Source organism: Chelonoidis abingdonii, chromosome 1 (genome assembly GCF_003597395.2).
Source record: "Chelonoidis abingdonii isolate Lonesome George chromosome 1, CheloAbing_2.0, whole genome shotgun sequence".
In the NCBI taxonomy this organism is placed as follows: domain Eukaryota; kingdom Metazoa; phylum Chordata; order Testudines; family Testudinidae; genus Chelonoidis; species Chelonoidis abingdonii.
This window is the reverse complement of record NC_133769.1, coordinates 199,116,030-199,130,633: the sequence shown is the minus strand read 5'-3', so window position 1 is coordinate 199,130,633 and position 14,604 is coordinate 199,116,030. Positions and strand designations below refer to the sequence as shown.

The 14,604-nt window shown below is 40.7% G+C and overlaps 1 protein-coding gene across 1 annotated transcript in view; it reads left to right on the top strand.

Moving 5' to 3' along the window:
* LTN1 (listerin E3 ubiquitin protein ligase 1) overlaps positions 1-9,063 on the top strand; it is a 45,623-nt gene extending 36,560 nt beyond the window's left edge. The window contains exons 23-30 of the mRNA XM_032779696.2: positions 431-668; positions 1,587-1,661; positions 2,196-2,382; positions 3,971-4,142; positions 6,256-6,476; positions 7,268-7,462; positions 8,075-8,242; positions 8,763-9,063. Of these exons, the coding sequence (XP_032635587.1) occupies positions 431-668; positions 1,587-1,661; positions 2,196-2,382; positions 3,971-4,142; positions 6,256-6,476; positions 7,268-7,462; positions 8,075-8,242; positions 8,763-8,825 (1,319 nt within the window). The 3' untranslated portion in view covers positions 8,826-9,063. The remainder of the gene's footprint in view (positions 1-430; positions 669-1,586; positions 1,662-2,195; positions 2,383-3,970; positions 4,143-6,255; positions 6,477-7,267; positions 7,463-8,074; positions 8,243-8,762) is intronic.
* Positions 9,064-14,604: the final 5,541 nt, after the last annotated feature.

Genomic DNA, 14,604 nt, shown 5'->3' with positions numbered 1-14,604 from the left:
AGATTTAGGTTGGACATTAGGAAAATGTTCCTAAGTGTCAGGGTAGTTAAACACTGGAATAAATTGCCTAGGGAGGTTATGGAATCTCCATTTCTGGAGATATTTAAGAGTAGGTTAGATAAATGTCTATCAGGGATGGTCTAGACAGTATTCGGTCCTGCCATGAGGGCAGGGGACTGGACTCGATGACCTCTCGAGGTCCCTTCCAGTCCTAGAGTTTATGAATCTATGAATCTATAATGGATGAGCAACAATCACTGAAAAATATTTAAGGGATATATAATTACACTTTGATTTTTAAGAATATTTAGAATTGGATCATTTAGATAAGTGGAAATAGTGTGGCTTAGTTGTCTGTGACTGAACCCACTTGTAACCATAACAAACCGAGCTACAAATGTAACTTGCTGTTTTTCTTCATTCTGAACAGGGGAAAGCAAAGATCCATCTGAAAAATCCTTTCAGAACTCTATACTGAAGTCCTTAGGTGAAGTTCTAACATACATTTCAAAGGACCAATTGTTGAACCACAAACTGCCAGCCAAGTTTGTTGCTGGCCAGAAAACAAACCTTCCAGATAACCTACAGACCTTGTTAAACACATTATCTCCATTGCTGCTCTTCCGAGCTAGACCTGTACAAATCACTGTCTACCACATGCTATATAAGTAAGGAATCAACCAGTGATCTTTCCCTCTCTGTTTTTAAACTCTGTAAAATTTTGCATTTTGAAATGTGAGGAGACTAGTAAAATAGTTTTCCATTTAGAAAAATCACTAAGTGGTAATTTATGTACATGTAGTGAACTTTAATATACATATATTCAGTGTAAATACTGAGTAATTTTAGACTAATGTATTAACATAAAGGAAAAACTTCAGTAAGGAACATGAAATGTAATTTGATTTTCTGACAGAATTGTGTATGAGCTTTAAGTATAGTATCAGTATTACAATCCTGGGTTGCCTAAGTGTTTTCAGTCTAACCCTGTGTTTTGAGATATACATAGCTTTCCAAAACTTTTGTCGGTTGAGCTGAAATTTTCCCGGCTTGGTCTCTGCCTGAAGGTAAATTTTACTGGAGAGTTTGAACCAAAACTCGCTCATACACAAATGTCTGAAAAAGGGGGGAATAATTCTTCCTTATTCTCAAGATTCTTCTGAACTTTCTTTGGACAGTCCCAGTGCCAGAAATTTGAAATGTGGTACATATACTTAACTATCTTTCATGTAATTTGTAAGGTATATATGACCTGAAACATAGGCTCCATAGCAGCTTGTGCCTCTCATTTAGAGTGCTCTCAAAGGTCTGTAAAGGCTGATGATAGGCTTGCTCAGAAGTATAGATGTTAGGACTTCTGAGTCCTCCTAAAGTAAAGACGAGTAAAGGGAAAAACTGAGCAAGATAATGTGCCTTCTGGCACCTGTAATTTAATCAGCCAGTTTTGGATGTGTGCCTTATAGACACTGCACTATTTTTAATAAATATATTGTCAACAAATTAATGCTTTTCTTGATATAAGAGATAAATGGTGTAGGCAGTAAAAATGAAAACTGGTTCAGTCCACCTTCCTCTCAACTCCACAGGTTAATGCCTGAGTTGCCTAAATTTGATGATGAGGATCTCAAATCCTATGGTGATGAAGAAGAGGAATCAGCTTTGTATGGTTTTTTTTTTTTTTTTCTATTTTGACTTCAGTTCTGCATCTTTAAAGGGGATGGGATGTTGCATGTCATGGGGTATAGCTTCGCAAAAAGCAAACTTCAGAAGCAGTTAGTTCAGTATTACCACTTTCCTAGGTGGTAAGAATGGATTGTGCTTTCTGTTGTGTTTATCCAGCATTAGCACACTGTGAGTTCTGCCCAAATATAATTTAAAGCAATTCAAATGAAGGCCAGAGTCCTCCATTCAGATCCTCATATTAGCATTCAATTTCTATATTCTGCTCTTCCTACCAGAAGTTAATGGGAGGTCTGTCTAGTTAAGGGGAGAGGAGCATTAAAATGTAATGCTGCTGTGCAGAACTGAGAAGAGAATTTCATTGTAAGAAAAGAGCTTCTTTTGATGTATTTACATGTTTGGTACAGAGAAGATGCTGAGCAGGCTGTAAAAAATTAAACCATTTTGTGTTCTAAGAAAGTTTTATTTTGTAAAATACATCAGTATGGCAAATATAATGCTTTATCATTCCATAGGTCACCACCTGCAGCTCTTATGTCTGTTCTTGCCACTCAAGAACTCTTCCTAGAAAACATCCTAGATTGCATTCCAGTTGGAGAGTATGCAGTTGTTCAGCCGCTGAGCGAAGAGTTCTGCTTCATTTTAGGATATCTTCTCACGTGGAAATTAATATTAACTTTTTTCAAGGCAGCTTCTTCTCAAGTATGTATTTAATGAATGTTTTTTCTCCCAATGGGTTTTCTTTACACTCTTATCTGGCCAATGTCCATTTACATTTGGTCCTGAAGTTTCCTCTTAATATTTTTCTTCCTTTTAAGTATTCAGTGGCTTCAGGCCTTCAGCTGATGCAGAATTAGTGGTATTCTTTTTAGAACCCGTCAACACTGAATACACTGAGAGAACTCACGACCGATCTCTCCTTTCCCTGGTGCTGAGCATTTCTTACACAGCACTACTAGCTCTGCCATTAAGCTAGCAGTGGAACCTATATGTTCGACATGGCAGTGCAGAAAGCTGCTACTACACCGAGTAGTAAATATAATGCTTTAAGAATTTTATTCAAGTATATAATTTGTAAGCAATTTTAAGCACCCTCATTAGCATTTTATTAATATTCTATTTATCCACCTTTTAAATGCTTACTTTACAGTATTTGGAAATCTTCCTTGACAGGAAGCAAGACATCAGTGTAGAACCTGTATATTAATGTTCATTTAAGGAAAACAATCTTGCTTCAAGAAATACCTAATTTGAATTCAAACTATTGTTTGTAAATAAGAAGTATTTGGTGCATTTAATTAAATATACAGCTGTAGTTAACCTTACTAGCCACCACAAAACTTTTTTGATTCAATCAGTAAACAATACCTGAGGGACATGGAACAGTGTTTTTAAGATAATGTGGTTAATAGTTCACAGTACAAGGCATATTGCGTACATTGCTATTCTTACAATCAATCTACTCTATGCATCAGTGACTCCTAATTTTCAATGTAGTATTATATTATAAAATATCTAAATCCCATTTAAGAAGTTGTCCAAAATAATGTAATTTTTTACTGTTAAAGGGTGATATAAACATTATGACATTATATATAATATATATCAAAGTGAACCATTTGAATTCCTGTTTCATTAGTGGAGTTCACATTTGTAGATATAGATGTAATGGAAATGAATTCAGTGTTAACAGCTCATTGGAAAGAAAGCTAAAACAACATTCTAAATTTAGATTTTTCCATTTCTCTTAGCTTGTCTCGCCTATTCAAGCACAAGATTGTTCCTTACAGTATGTTCTTGAGTTCTCAGTTTAGTCTAATTCAATAGCTTGAACCATGAGGCTTCCATCAGTTCACTTAAAAGATAGCAATAGATGTTGGTGTCAGAATGCTTTTCCAGATAGCCTATATGTTGGACTGCCCTAATCAATTTATCTCCATGCTTAGTGTTTACATGTAGATGTCTGTTTATCATAGGTATTTATATAGTCCTCATCACGATTAGTAGATGAGCACCTCACCATCTTTAATGTATTTACCCTCCCAATACCCCGTTAGGTAGGGAAGTACTACCATTTCAAGATAGTAAACTGAGTTACAGACAGGCTTAAGTGGTTTGCCCAGGATCATACAGGAAGTCTGTGGTGGAGCAAAGAATTCAGCCAGTCTCCTAGGTCCTAGGCTAGTGCCCCAGTCAGTGGACCAGCCTTCCTCTCTTCATGTGCATGTTCATATCAGAACAAGCTGCTTTTTATTAGGACTCATATATACTTTATTTTCCCCTCCACCAGCTGCGGGCTTTATATTCACAGTACCTTCGAAGAACTAAGAATCTGAATAAACTTCTTTATCACCTGTTCAGGCTTATGCCAGAAAACCCTGCCTTTTCAGGGCCAGCTACTGAAGTCCCAGATAAGGACACAAAAACTTTCTTTACTGAAGAACTTCATTTAGGTGTCAAAGGTTAGTAAAAATGTGTATGATATTTGTTCACGCAGTGACTTTAGCCTTAATAAGGTTAAAATATGCTTCTTAGTGAAAGAAAATGATAAATCCTAGAGAAACATTTCCCTTCCTTAGTCTCATTACTGAGTTATTTCCAGAAAAAGCTGTGATGGGAAATCCTTAATACCAATTTCTCTCTAAAAATATTAGTGCCCTGTGTCTGCACACATTCTGGGTTTAGATCCAGGGTTCTCAGACTGGGGGTCATGACCCCTCAGGAGGTCACAAGGTTATTATGCGGGGGGGGTCACGAGCTGTCAGCCTCTATCCCAAGCCCCACTTCGCCTCCAGCATTTATAATTGTGTTAAATATTAAAAAATGTGTTTTTAATTTATGGGGGGGGGTCACACTCAGAGGCTTACTGTGTGAAAGGGCTCATCAATACAAAAGTTTGAGAACCACTAGTTTAGGTGGTGGAAGAAAGGGGAAATATTTAAGCCTACAGTGTGTTAAAATCTGCATGCAGATTTCTTGCTTCATTTCTTAAATTGACACTGTTACGTAGCTTAAGCCAACTTTTAAATTGTCTATTTAAAAATATATATGAAGTTAATAAAACTTTCTTCAAAATACTTAACTCATATTTGCATTCACGTATCTGCAAAAACAAATGTTGCATCAGAGTGCTAATGCATGAGAAACAGAGTGTTAAATTGTCTAAAGACAAAAGTTAAGTAGATTACCGTATATACTTGATCATAAGCTGGTTCGTTTATAAGCCGTCCCCCCCAGGATGGATAAGTAAAAATGGAAAATTTTTATAACCCGTTCATAAGCTGATCCTATAATTCAGGAGTCAGCAAACTTTGGCTCCCGGGCATCAGGATAAGCCGCTGGAGGGCCGAGATGGTTTGTTTACCTCGAGCGTCCACAGGCACGGAGGTAAACCTAAGTAAACAAAGTGCCCTGGCATGCCAGCGGCTTACCCTGATGGGCCAGGACAGCAACTAGTGGGGAAATTTTTTTTTGGGGGGGGGGGAAGAACCTGGGAGTGAGGGGAGTAATCCCAGTGACCATTCCCCACATGACCCCACCCCTAGCCCAGGACCCTCACCCTCTCCCCATCCGATCCCTTCCCTTCCCACCAGGGGAGGATGAACAGCCTGGCTGGAGCTGCTCTGGCAGACCAGACCAGGTGGTGTGGCCACAGCATGTTCCAGTGGGTTGGGCACAGCGTGCTCTGGCAGGCCAGGCGGCATGGGCACAGCCTGCTCTGGGGGAGGGGCCAAGTGACACGGCTGCAGCCTGCCAGCCCTGGAGCTGCAGCTGCTTTGGAGGCTGGGGGGAGAGCAGCGTGGCCAGAAGTGGAGAGACCCTGGCCCTGCCTCTTCCCTTCTGTCTCTGCTGGCTGTGCTGCCTCTCCTTGCTTCCTCTGTTGGGGGGAAGGGCTGTGTCCCACCTCTCCCTCTCTGTACCCATTCATAAGCCGACTCCCTTCTTGGATGCTTTCCTTTTTTACTAAAAAAATATGGCTTATGAATGAGTATATACGGTAGTTCATTTTCATTGTTCTACCAGAGAAGTGCAAAAAGAAAATGAGACTTGAAAATTATTTTTCCAATAATCTAAAGTGATATTGGTAACAGAGGCAAGGAAATACACTTTCAAAATTAAAATGTTTGTTTTGATTTCATCATTTTCATATTACTATATAACATAACCAAAATAAAATAAAAAGTTGTTTAGAATGGAAATTGAAACGTTTCATTTTAAAAACAGCCAAATGGAACTCTTAGATGTTGTTGGAACAATTTTCCCTTTTTTTTGGTAAAATTTCAGCAAAATGAACACAACTTGGCAGAGCATTTCAGTTTAGACACAGCTGCTTTCTCCAAGGGAAAATGGTTCTGTTGAAGTTTTTCTGACCAGCTCTAAATCTCAATGTTCATAAGAAGGATAGCATTTATGGACAAGAGGGGTTGGGAATTTTTGGCATGCTTTCCATCGCCGGCAAAAGGCTGTCATATAATCAAATTATTAAAATAATGCTCTTATAGGCATGGGGCAGAAACAATGCTTTGTCACCTATATGATATTTGACAAAATCTTTTTGATTTTTTTTCCCCCCAGATACAGCAGTACTGTCCTCTCAGATTCCACACTTGGCCTGCTCAGTATATCATATGACATTAAAGGACTTGCCAGCCATGGTTAGGCTTTGGTGGAATAGCTGTGAGAAACGGATCTTCAATGTAGTGGATAAATTTACAAGCAAATATGTCAGCAATGTACTTTCTTTACAAGAAATATCTTCTGTGCAGACTAGCACACAGTTATTTAATGGCATGACGGTTAGTAAGGCCTTTATCTTCTCAAAAAGTTGTTTGTGAATTGTCTTGTAAAAATTGAAGTATAAACTATCCAATGTTTCTAAACCAGGCATTAAATACAATAAGGTGTTTTAAGTGCCATCTAGATAAAGATCCCAGGATAGTGCTCTCTTGCAGTTGTGATTGGATTGAAATCCTGACCCCGTAGAAGTCAACAGTTTTGCCATTGACTTCAGTGGAGCCAGGATTTTACCCTAGATCTTTATCAAAATGCTGTAATGGTCAAAGCAGAGATGTTGCTTTTTCAGAACCTGACTGATCCTCTGACAATGAATAAAACAACTTTATTTCTATTATCATAAATGATTGATAGTATAATTTCATTTGTTATTGGTTTAGTAGGATGACATTTGTTCACTGTATAATTGCTAACTTCCTGTATTTGGAATAGTGTAGAAAATCTTGGTGCATGTACTTCAGTCAGGGAGGTTATCTGTATAAGTGCTGTTTTCTGCAAGACCACTATCAATATGGGACCTTCTGGCTAGTGTCTTTTTTTTTTTTTTTTTAATTTATCAGTGATTGTCAGCCATCTTTCAATCTGATTGGCTGATACGTGTTCTGTTTAATTTGGCATGACAAAGGTTGGCATTTTTCTTTCACGAAAAGATTTGTCAGTCACTTGTTTTCCTGGTCCAAGCATATGCAGTAAATTGTGGATGTTTTATGTAATATAAAAAGACTTGAGAAAGTGTATGTTTAACATAAAGTGAGATCTCACCAGTCTTTTGAATGTTTCTGTTTTTCTGTAGGTAAAAGCTCGGTCTGCTACTCGGGAAGTGATTGCTACCTATTCAGTTGATGATATATTTATTGAACTGATAATACAGCTTCCACCAAATTACCCACTGGGCTCAATAACAGTTGAGAGTGGAAAGAGGGTTGGTGTGGCTGTTCAGCAGTGGCGCAATTGGATGCTACAGTTAAGCACGTACCTCACTCACCAGGTGAAGTTTTAGGCCAAGCCCTTGGTTTTGACAATTTAGGACATACAAACAGTGACACAAAAATGATAGAACAATCTTAGCAATATAGTGTTGACTGAAATGTAACACCAGGATCTACATCTATGGATGATGAACTATTACAGTCTCAAAACTTCCCCTAACATGAGACCCTCTAAAATTGGGTTGGTTGGTAATTATAGATGTCACTCTACACTTGTGATTATAAGAAACTAACAAAAGGATTAATGCAAATAGCTTTATAAATGCTCTTAAATGTACGCTGTCCTCTACGCTTCTGTAGAGAGGAACATGTCTGAAATCTGAAGGCTCTGTTATAGGATACTGTCCACTGTAGTTGAAATACATGGCTATATTTGATTATATACATTAAAATTGTACGTTTAATCCCTTTACCCCACACCCTTCATAAATAGCATGTCATCTTAGATTAATTTTTCAGGATAGGGTCCAAGTCCCCCTATGTATGTATGCAACACCTAGTACAAAGGAGCCCCTGCTTGGGGCTTCTGGATGTTACTGGAATAGAAATAAGAAATGTTCTAAAATGTTAACACATCACTGATTGCTGTTGTGACTCTTTCCTTCTGTTAGAATGGAAGTATTATGGAAGGCTTGGTTTTGTGGAAAAATAACGTGGATAAACGGTTTGAGGGCATTGAAGATTGCATGATCTGTTTCTCAGTCATACATGGTTCCAATTATTCTCTTCCCAAAAAAGCCTGTAGAACATGCAAGAAAAAATTCCATTCAGCATGTTTGGTAAGTAGCCAGAGTTGGTCTTGTGTGCACGTTTGTATTTTGCCTATATTTAAAATCTGGTTCAAATGGCCGCATGTAAACTATATTAAAGCTGACAAAATGGTAATCATGAGTATATCGGAAAAGGTTGATGTCTGTATTGCCATACAAAAGAAAATTACTGGTTCTCTAACAATATAATTCCAAGAGAGTTCTCACTTGTGGGTCCTATCTTCTTAAAAGAGACCAGTCAACAGGGAGAATCCTGGATGGTATCTTTCAGAAACTAATGTTGTGTTTTATATTTGTATTTTATATGACTTTGCTTCCGCTAGGGGAAGTTGCTTATCACAGCTAATTGGAAAAATAACTTTTACTAGACTATTTAGTATTTGGTAGCCATCTTCACTGGCAAGTTATATGTCACTGCATCTGATAAAACCTTACACCTGTCAAACAAAACTGAATGAAGGTGTTCAAGTGTAAAGCACTTAAAATTCATCATATGTTCACATTTTAAATGTTTCTATTTCTCTTTCAGTACAAATGGTTCACATCTAGCAACAAATCCACTTGCCCACTTTGTCGAGAGACCTTTTTTTGAAATATAATCCTCTTCTCCTTCTTCAATAAAATGAACAATGTAGTAAATGAAGAGGAGGAACCGGTCCTGTCAAGAACTGTACATTGAAGGAAGCCAACTTACTTTTTGGAAATAATATCAGAATTATCTTATATTGCTTGATTAAAGGGATGATCCATGTTGATCTCTGGATTGTGTTATTGTAAAGGGTTCTGAAACACTTGTTTGATATAAAAGAAATATATGTAAGAATAGTTTATTTTAATTTGTATATTTTTTAAAATGTTAAAGTATTCTAAAAATTTAGAGGTGCTTTCAATAGTTATGTTTGCACCAAAGTAGTGTTCAACTACAACTCAGTCAATTAAACCTACCTAGGTACAATCCAACATACTGTTATGCACTCAAGCAGGATGGTGCCTCTGATTTTACAGGTGAATTTAGTTTAGGTGGCATGAAGATCTGAATTTCTGGAACCATTAAATTTGCATTTATAAATCTTCTCATATTTGAATTATTAGCTGCAGTTGCTATTGCATTAAAGTTAAAGCATATGATAAAACATAAGTGGTAATTTAATGTTAAAGCCTAATCTGAAATACAAGGTAATCTAAAGTATTTATAAACTGAACGTTAATAGTGTAACCCAATTTTTTGATTTCTAAGATTGAAAAGTTCAGCAGGTAAAGTCAGAGGGAGAAGTTAGAGAAGAGGAAGGATGCCAACCAGCTGTTACGCTCTCCTTAGTGCTGCTTTCTTTATGTGCAGTTGGTGAAAACCTTAACATGTTAATGAAACTTTATGCTCCACTGACCACAGGGATTTAGTTTTATAACTGAATTTAAATTGTTTCACTAGTAACTTCTCTTCATATAAGTTGATTTTCCAGAGAAACATGTACAGAACATATAGCCCATTTTAACTTTGAAGCCATGTTGCTTCATGTGTTAAATATTTGAATCTGTGAAGTCACACAGTACAAAGGGAGAAATAGGCCTATTATGTCAATGTTATTAAGCCTTTGGGATTGTCCTATTTTTCTTTTGGCCAATGGATTTTCTGGAAAAAAAAATACCCTAAATTTTAAGTGACTTGTGCTTTAGGTATCCAGTTAGATGGACCTTTTAAAGGGGCCTGATTTTCAGAGAGTGAGTGCTCAGCCTTGTCTCAAAATCAGGCCCTTTCAGGGTGGGCACCCAGAATCACTTGTAGCTTTTGAAAAGACACGCCTACATGTATTGTAGGTGCAAGAAAAAAGTAGTGCCACCACTAAGCTGCTAATGGAGAACTTCTGCATTTTAATTATCTTTTAATAAAGAAAGCAAAAGGTTGTATTTTAACATCAATTTGAAAAAACATTTTAAAGGGAAACAACTTGTTTACATAATTTTGATACTTTAGCAGAAAGGCTTTTCAAATGTTTATAGTAATTTATTAAATATTAATCATTCGTCTAAATGATTATTTATTGCAGATTAGGAGACAACTTCTGCTGGATAAATGAAACAGTTGGACAACTTCATTAGTTAGCTGCCCATATTTTGTGAATTGCATCTTCCATAGAAAGCTTCATGTGGCTTGCAAATTGGTTCTGTTAGGTATCCTGTAATGCAGACTTCGGTAGTGGGAAGCAGTGCTTTTCTTCTCCAAAATATCTGGATGTGGCAACTGTTATTCTAGCCATTGCCTGCCCTTTGGTGATCCACAATTGTCTAATCTCTTGCGCTAACAATTTTTGAAAGAGGATTAACCTTAAGACATTGGCAGAATAACTGTAGAGCAGAATATGAAATGTAGGGTCTTGATCTTCAAGTCACTGCTACCTCTAAGGGTGAAATCCCGGCCCCACTGAACTCAATGGCAAAACTCATTGGCTTCAGTAGAGCATATTAGTTACCTTCATAGTGTATGCTCTGCCATGTATTACTACAAATGCTTGAGTCATGCTTGAGTCACAAAATATGAAGATGAGTAACATCCATTGTCCTAGTTATAACAACATCTAGCAGTTCTAATCCCATTTTATGGAAATATCTGAAGGACTGAGAATAGTCTGTTGTTAAAATAGACCCTCATAGAGTTTTCTAACTTTAAATGCATTATCGTCAATTGTTGTAACTCAGTGTCAGTCACAGTTGAGAGATGGGATATTCCCCTCCTGCCTGCAGTTTCTGGGGATGGTAACACAGCTGCTGCTGCTCACAGCCCCCGTGGCTTGCTGCCCAATCTTCTGCCTCCATGGCAGCAGTTCAGTGGTTGACTTTGCTCCTAACCATTTCTTTGCCAGCTTTAATTTTAATGATTTTTTGGACAGAAGTAGCAACTTCTACTCAGCTTCCTTCATCAGGTATATTGTGATGTGGTGTCAGCCACCTGAAATTGCAACTGCAGGCCTCCCTCTCACCCAAAAATATGGCAGAAGTGACCTATAAATAAGGCCCTACCAAATTCACAGCCATGAAAAACGCATCACAGACCATGAAATCTGGTTTTTTGTGTGCCTTTACCCTATACTATACAGATTTCACAGGGGAAACTAGTGTTTCTCAAATTGGGGGGCCTGGGCCAAAAGGGAGTTGTGGGGGTGGGGGTCACAAGGTTATTTTAGAGGGGTCATGGTATTGCCACCCTTACTTCAGTGGTGCCTTCAGAGCTGGGCGGTGAGAGGACAGCAGCCATTGGCCAGGCATCTAGCTTGAAGGCAGCGCCCCGCCAGCAGCAGCACAGAAGTAAGGGTGGCAATTCCATACCATGCCACCCTTCTGCGCTGCTGCTTTCAGAGCTAGGTGGCCAGACAGTGGCAGCTGCTGAGGGCCCAACGCTGCAGGCAGCAGCGCAGAAGTAAGGGTGGCAGTACCATACCATGCTATCCTTACTTCTGTGCTGGTGGTGGCTCTGCCTTCAAAGCTGGGCTCCTGGCCAGCTGCCGCCACTCTCCAGCTGCTCAGCATTAAAAGGCAGCACTTCTGCCAGCAGCAGTAAGGGGAGCAGTACCACAATCCCCCCTACAATAACCTTGCGACCCCACCCCCCCTACTCCGTTTTGGGTCAGGACCTCTACTCTTACGACACCGTGAAATTTAAGACTTAAATAGCTGAAATCATGAAATTTTTAAAGTCCTGTGACCTTGAAATGGACCGTGAATTTGGTAGGGCCCTACCTATAAATAGTAGGCCACATCAAAGCAGTGTTCTATAGGTGATGCAGCATTTATAGGCTCTTCAGAGGATGAATTATGCCCTGCCTGTTCACAGCTAGCTAAACCTTGCAATGCCACAATAAGCAGACAGTAAGGTTAGGTCCCCACCTTGGCCCAGAGAGCTGCAACTCCAACACAGGAAAACATATTGGGGAGAGAATCCAAAGATGAGCAATTCACCATCTGGCCAACTCGGGGAGGGGGGGGCGGATAAATGTCAGGGTAGACATGATGCAGCAGGGCTCCTACCCAGCTTCTCTTCTCTCCAGTATGAATCAGAGGACTGACACAATGACACCCCATCCAATGAGGAGTGTGTAGGGGGGGAGAACAGGGAGACATATCTAGAGGGCAGAAGGCACTAAATAGCTGCAAGTTACCACTGCCTCTGTTGTGTAGCAATTCCTGCAAAGCAGACACATAGGGCCAAAAGGGTAAGAAAAAACGTAAATCTAACCCAGGTATTCATCCTCTGATTTCACTATCTCTACTCTGGAAAGCGCACTCAGATTCAGGCTCTGAGAAGGGCTTAGGGGGAAAAAAAAAAGCAGCAAAGGTTTTTTTCCCCTTGATAAATTTGACAACACGTGGAAATGTTGCATCTGCCATCCAGATCCCACTCTGGAACAAGCACCTGAGGACAAGTCTGAGGACAAATATTTTCTTTCCAAATCACTGCATGAGACAGCAATCCTACTGCACCCATCCTTAGAAGATGTGATCAAGGAGGAACAGGAAACCCTTAACAAGGGTAAGCGCATAACCAGGTATGTACTTAGATACTATAAGTTGCAAGAGCCAAAAACTGCCATCACAGATATACCAACGATCAATGCTATGCTAGCATCATTAGTAAAAGTATATGATAATCCCATCCAAAAGGGATTTCTTTCCTGAAGATACAAATGATAGAAAGGCAGAAGTCAGCCACAGAAAGTATTCCAAGGCTTCTTGGTAGACCTTGGAGTGTCCTAGGCCACTGCCTGGCTGTGTAACTATAAGGCCAGGGAAGACAAAGGACCATTTTGACTTCCAGCTTACTGTTAGAAAAGAACTCTAGATCCAGTCTTTGTGGCAGATGCCTCAATGGATGCAATGAGATTCTCAGCCAATGTCATGGCAGCCAGCTTAACAGCTGGGTGCTACATCTGGCTATGCCTATAGATGCACCTTCCAAACAAATCCTGTGCTCATCTAAATTCAGAGACTCTGCTGTTTGAGGAAAAATTGGATAACATTGTGGTAGAAAACACTACCAAAACAGGACCAGTTCCACCCTTCCACTTCCCACAGTGCCTTGAGAAGGGACAACAAGCCCAGCAACAGACAGAAATTCTCCTGTTTTGTCTATACTCACAAAAATACCAGGGGAAAGACAGCAGTTCACCAGGAGAAAACCCTGGAACTGCAGACCAAGTGCTAGGACCACCTCTCAGGATTTGGTCCAACAGTGAATGAATGTGCCTCTGCCCAGATCTGAATCTAGGAAGCAGAATTTCCCCACAACTCAGGGGTCTCTACTGAACACAGACAAGCGGGTGGTATGACAGAGGTAGTGAGCTGCAGCTGCTCACTGGAACTAGGGGCCTCACCTTTTCCTTTCTTCATCCAATCCCTCAACTCAAGCAACTATCAAATGTGAACTAGTGTGAAGTGAAGTCTCACACCACCTAGCCATAGGAGCAATGTAAACGATACCCTGAGAAGAAAGGTTCTTAAGGCTATATTCCATATACTACATCATCCACAAGCATACAGAGCATGGCAGAGGATTTCAAAACTGTCCTGGACCTCAAACATCTCAACAAACAGATGAAGAAAACAAGATCCCAAATGGAAACCCTAACTTTGGCAGAACTTCCTTGCCTCAGAGGACCTAGCAGATGATCTACACCAGGGGTCGGCAACCTATGGCACCCGAGCCAATTTTTAATGGCACGCAGCTGCCTGCTGGGACTCCGCGTGTCATTAAAAATCCTGCCAACGCGGCAAGCCGCAGGGTCCGCGGTCCCGCGCCAGAGCGCTGGCCTAGCGCAGCAAGCCGCTGCCCCCTCCCCCGCCTTCACCCAGAGCCCTGCTGCCACGCGCACAGCGCTCTGAGGGGCGGGCGGAGCAGGGTGGCGGCGGTGGCAGGGCTCCGGATGAACGAGGAGCCTCAAGGTAAGGGGGCCGGGGCCGGCTCCCGGGCTGGCTAAGGGCTGGCGGCAGTCAAGGGACAGGGAGCAGGATGCGGGGGTGGTATACTGGGGGGTGGGGGTCTCTGGAGGGGGCAGTCGGGGAGCAAGGGGGGTTGGATGGGGCATATGAGTCCTGGGGTCTGTTTGGGGGGTGGATAGGGGTCAGGGCAGTCAGAGAGCAAAGAGGGTCCTGGGGTGGCAGTTAGGGTAGGGGAGGTCTTTGGAGGGGGTGGTCAGGAGACAAGGAGCTGTGGGGGTTGGATGAGTCGGGAGTTCTGGGGGGACTGCCAGGAGATAGGGGTGTGGAGAGGGGTTGGGGCAGGCAGGGAGCAGGGGGGGTTGTATGGGTCCAGAGTTCTGGGGAACCTGTCAGGGGGCGGGGAGCAGTTGGATAGGCATGGGTGTCCAGAGGGTCTCTCTGGG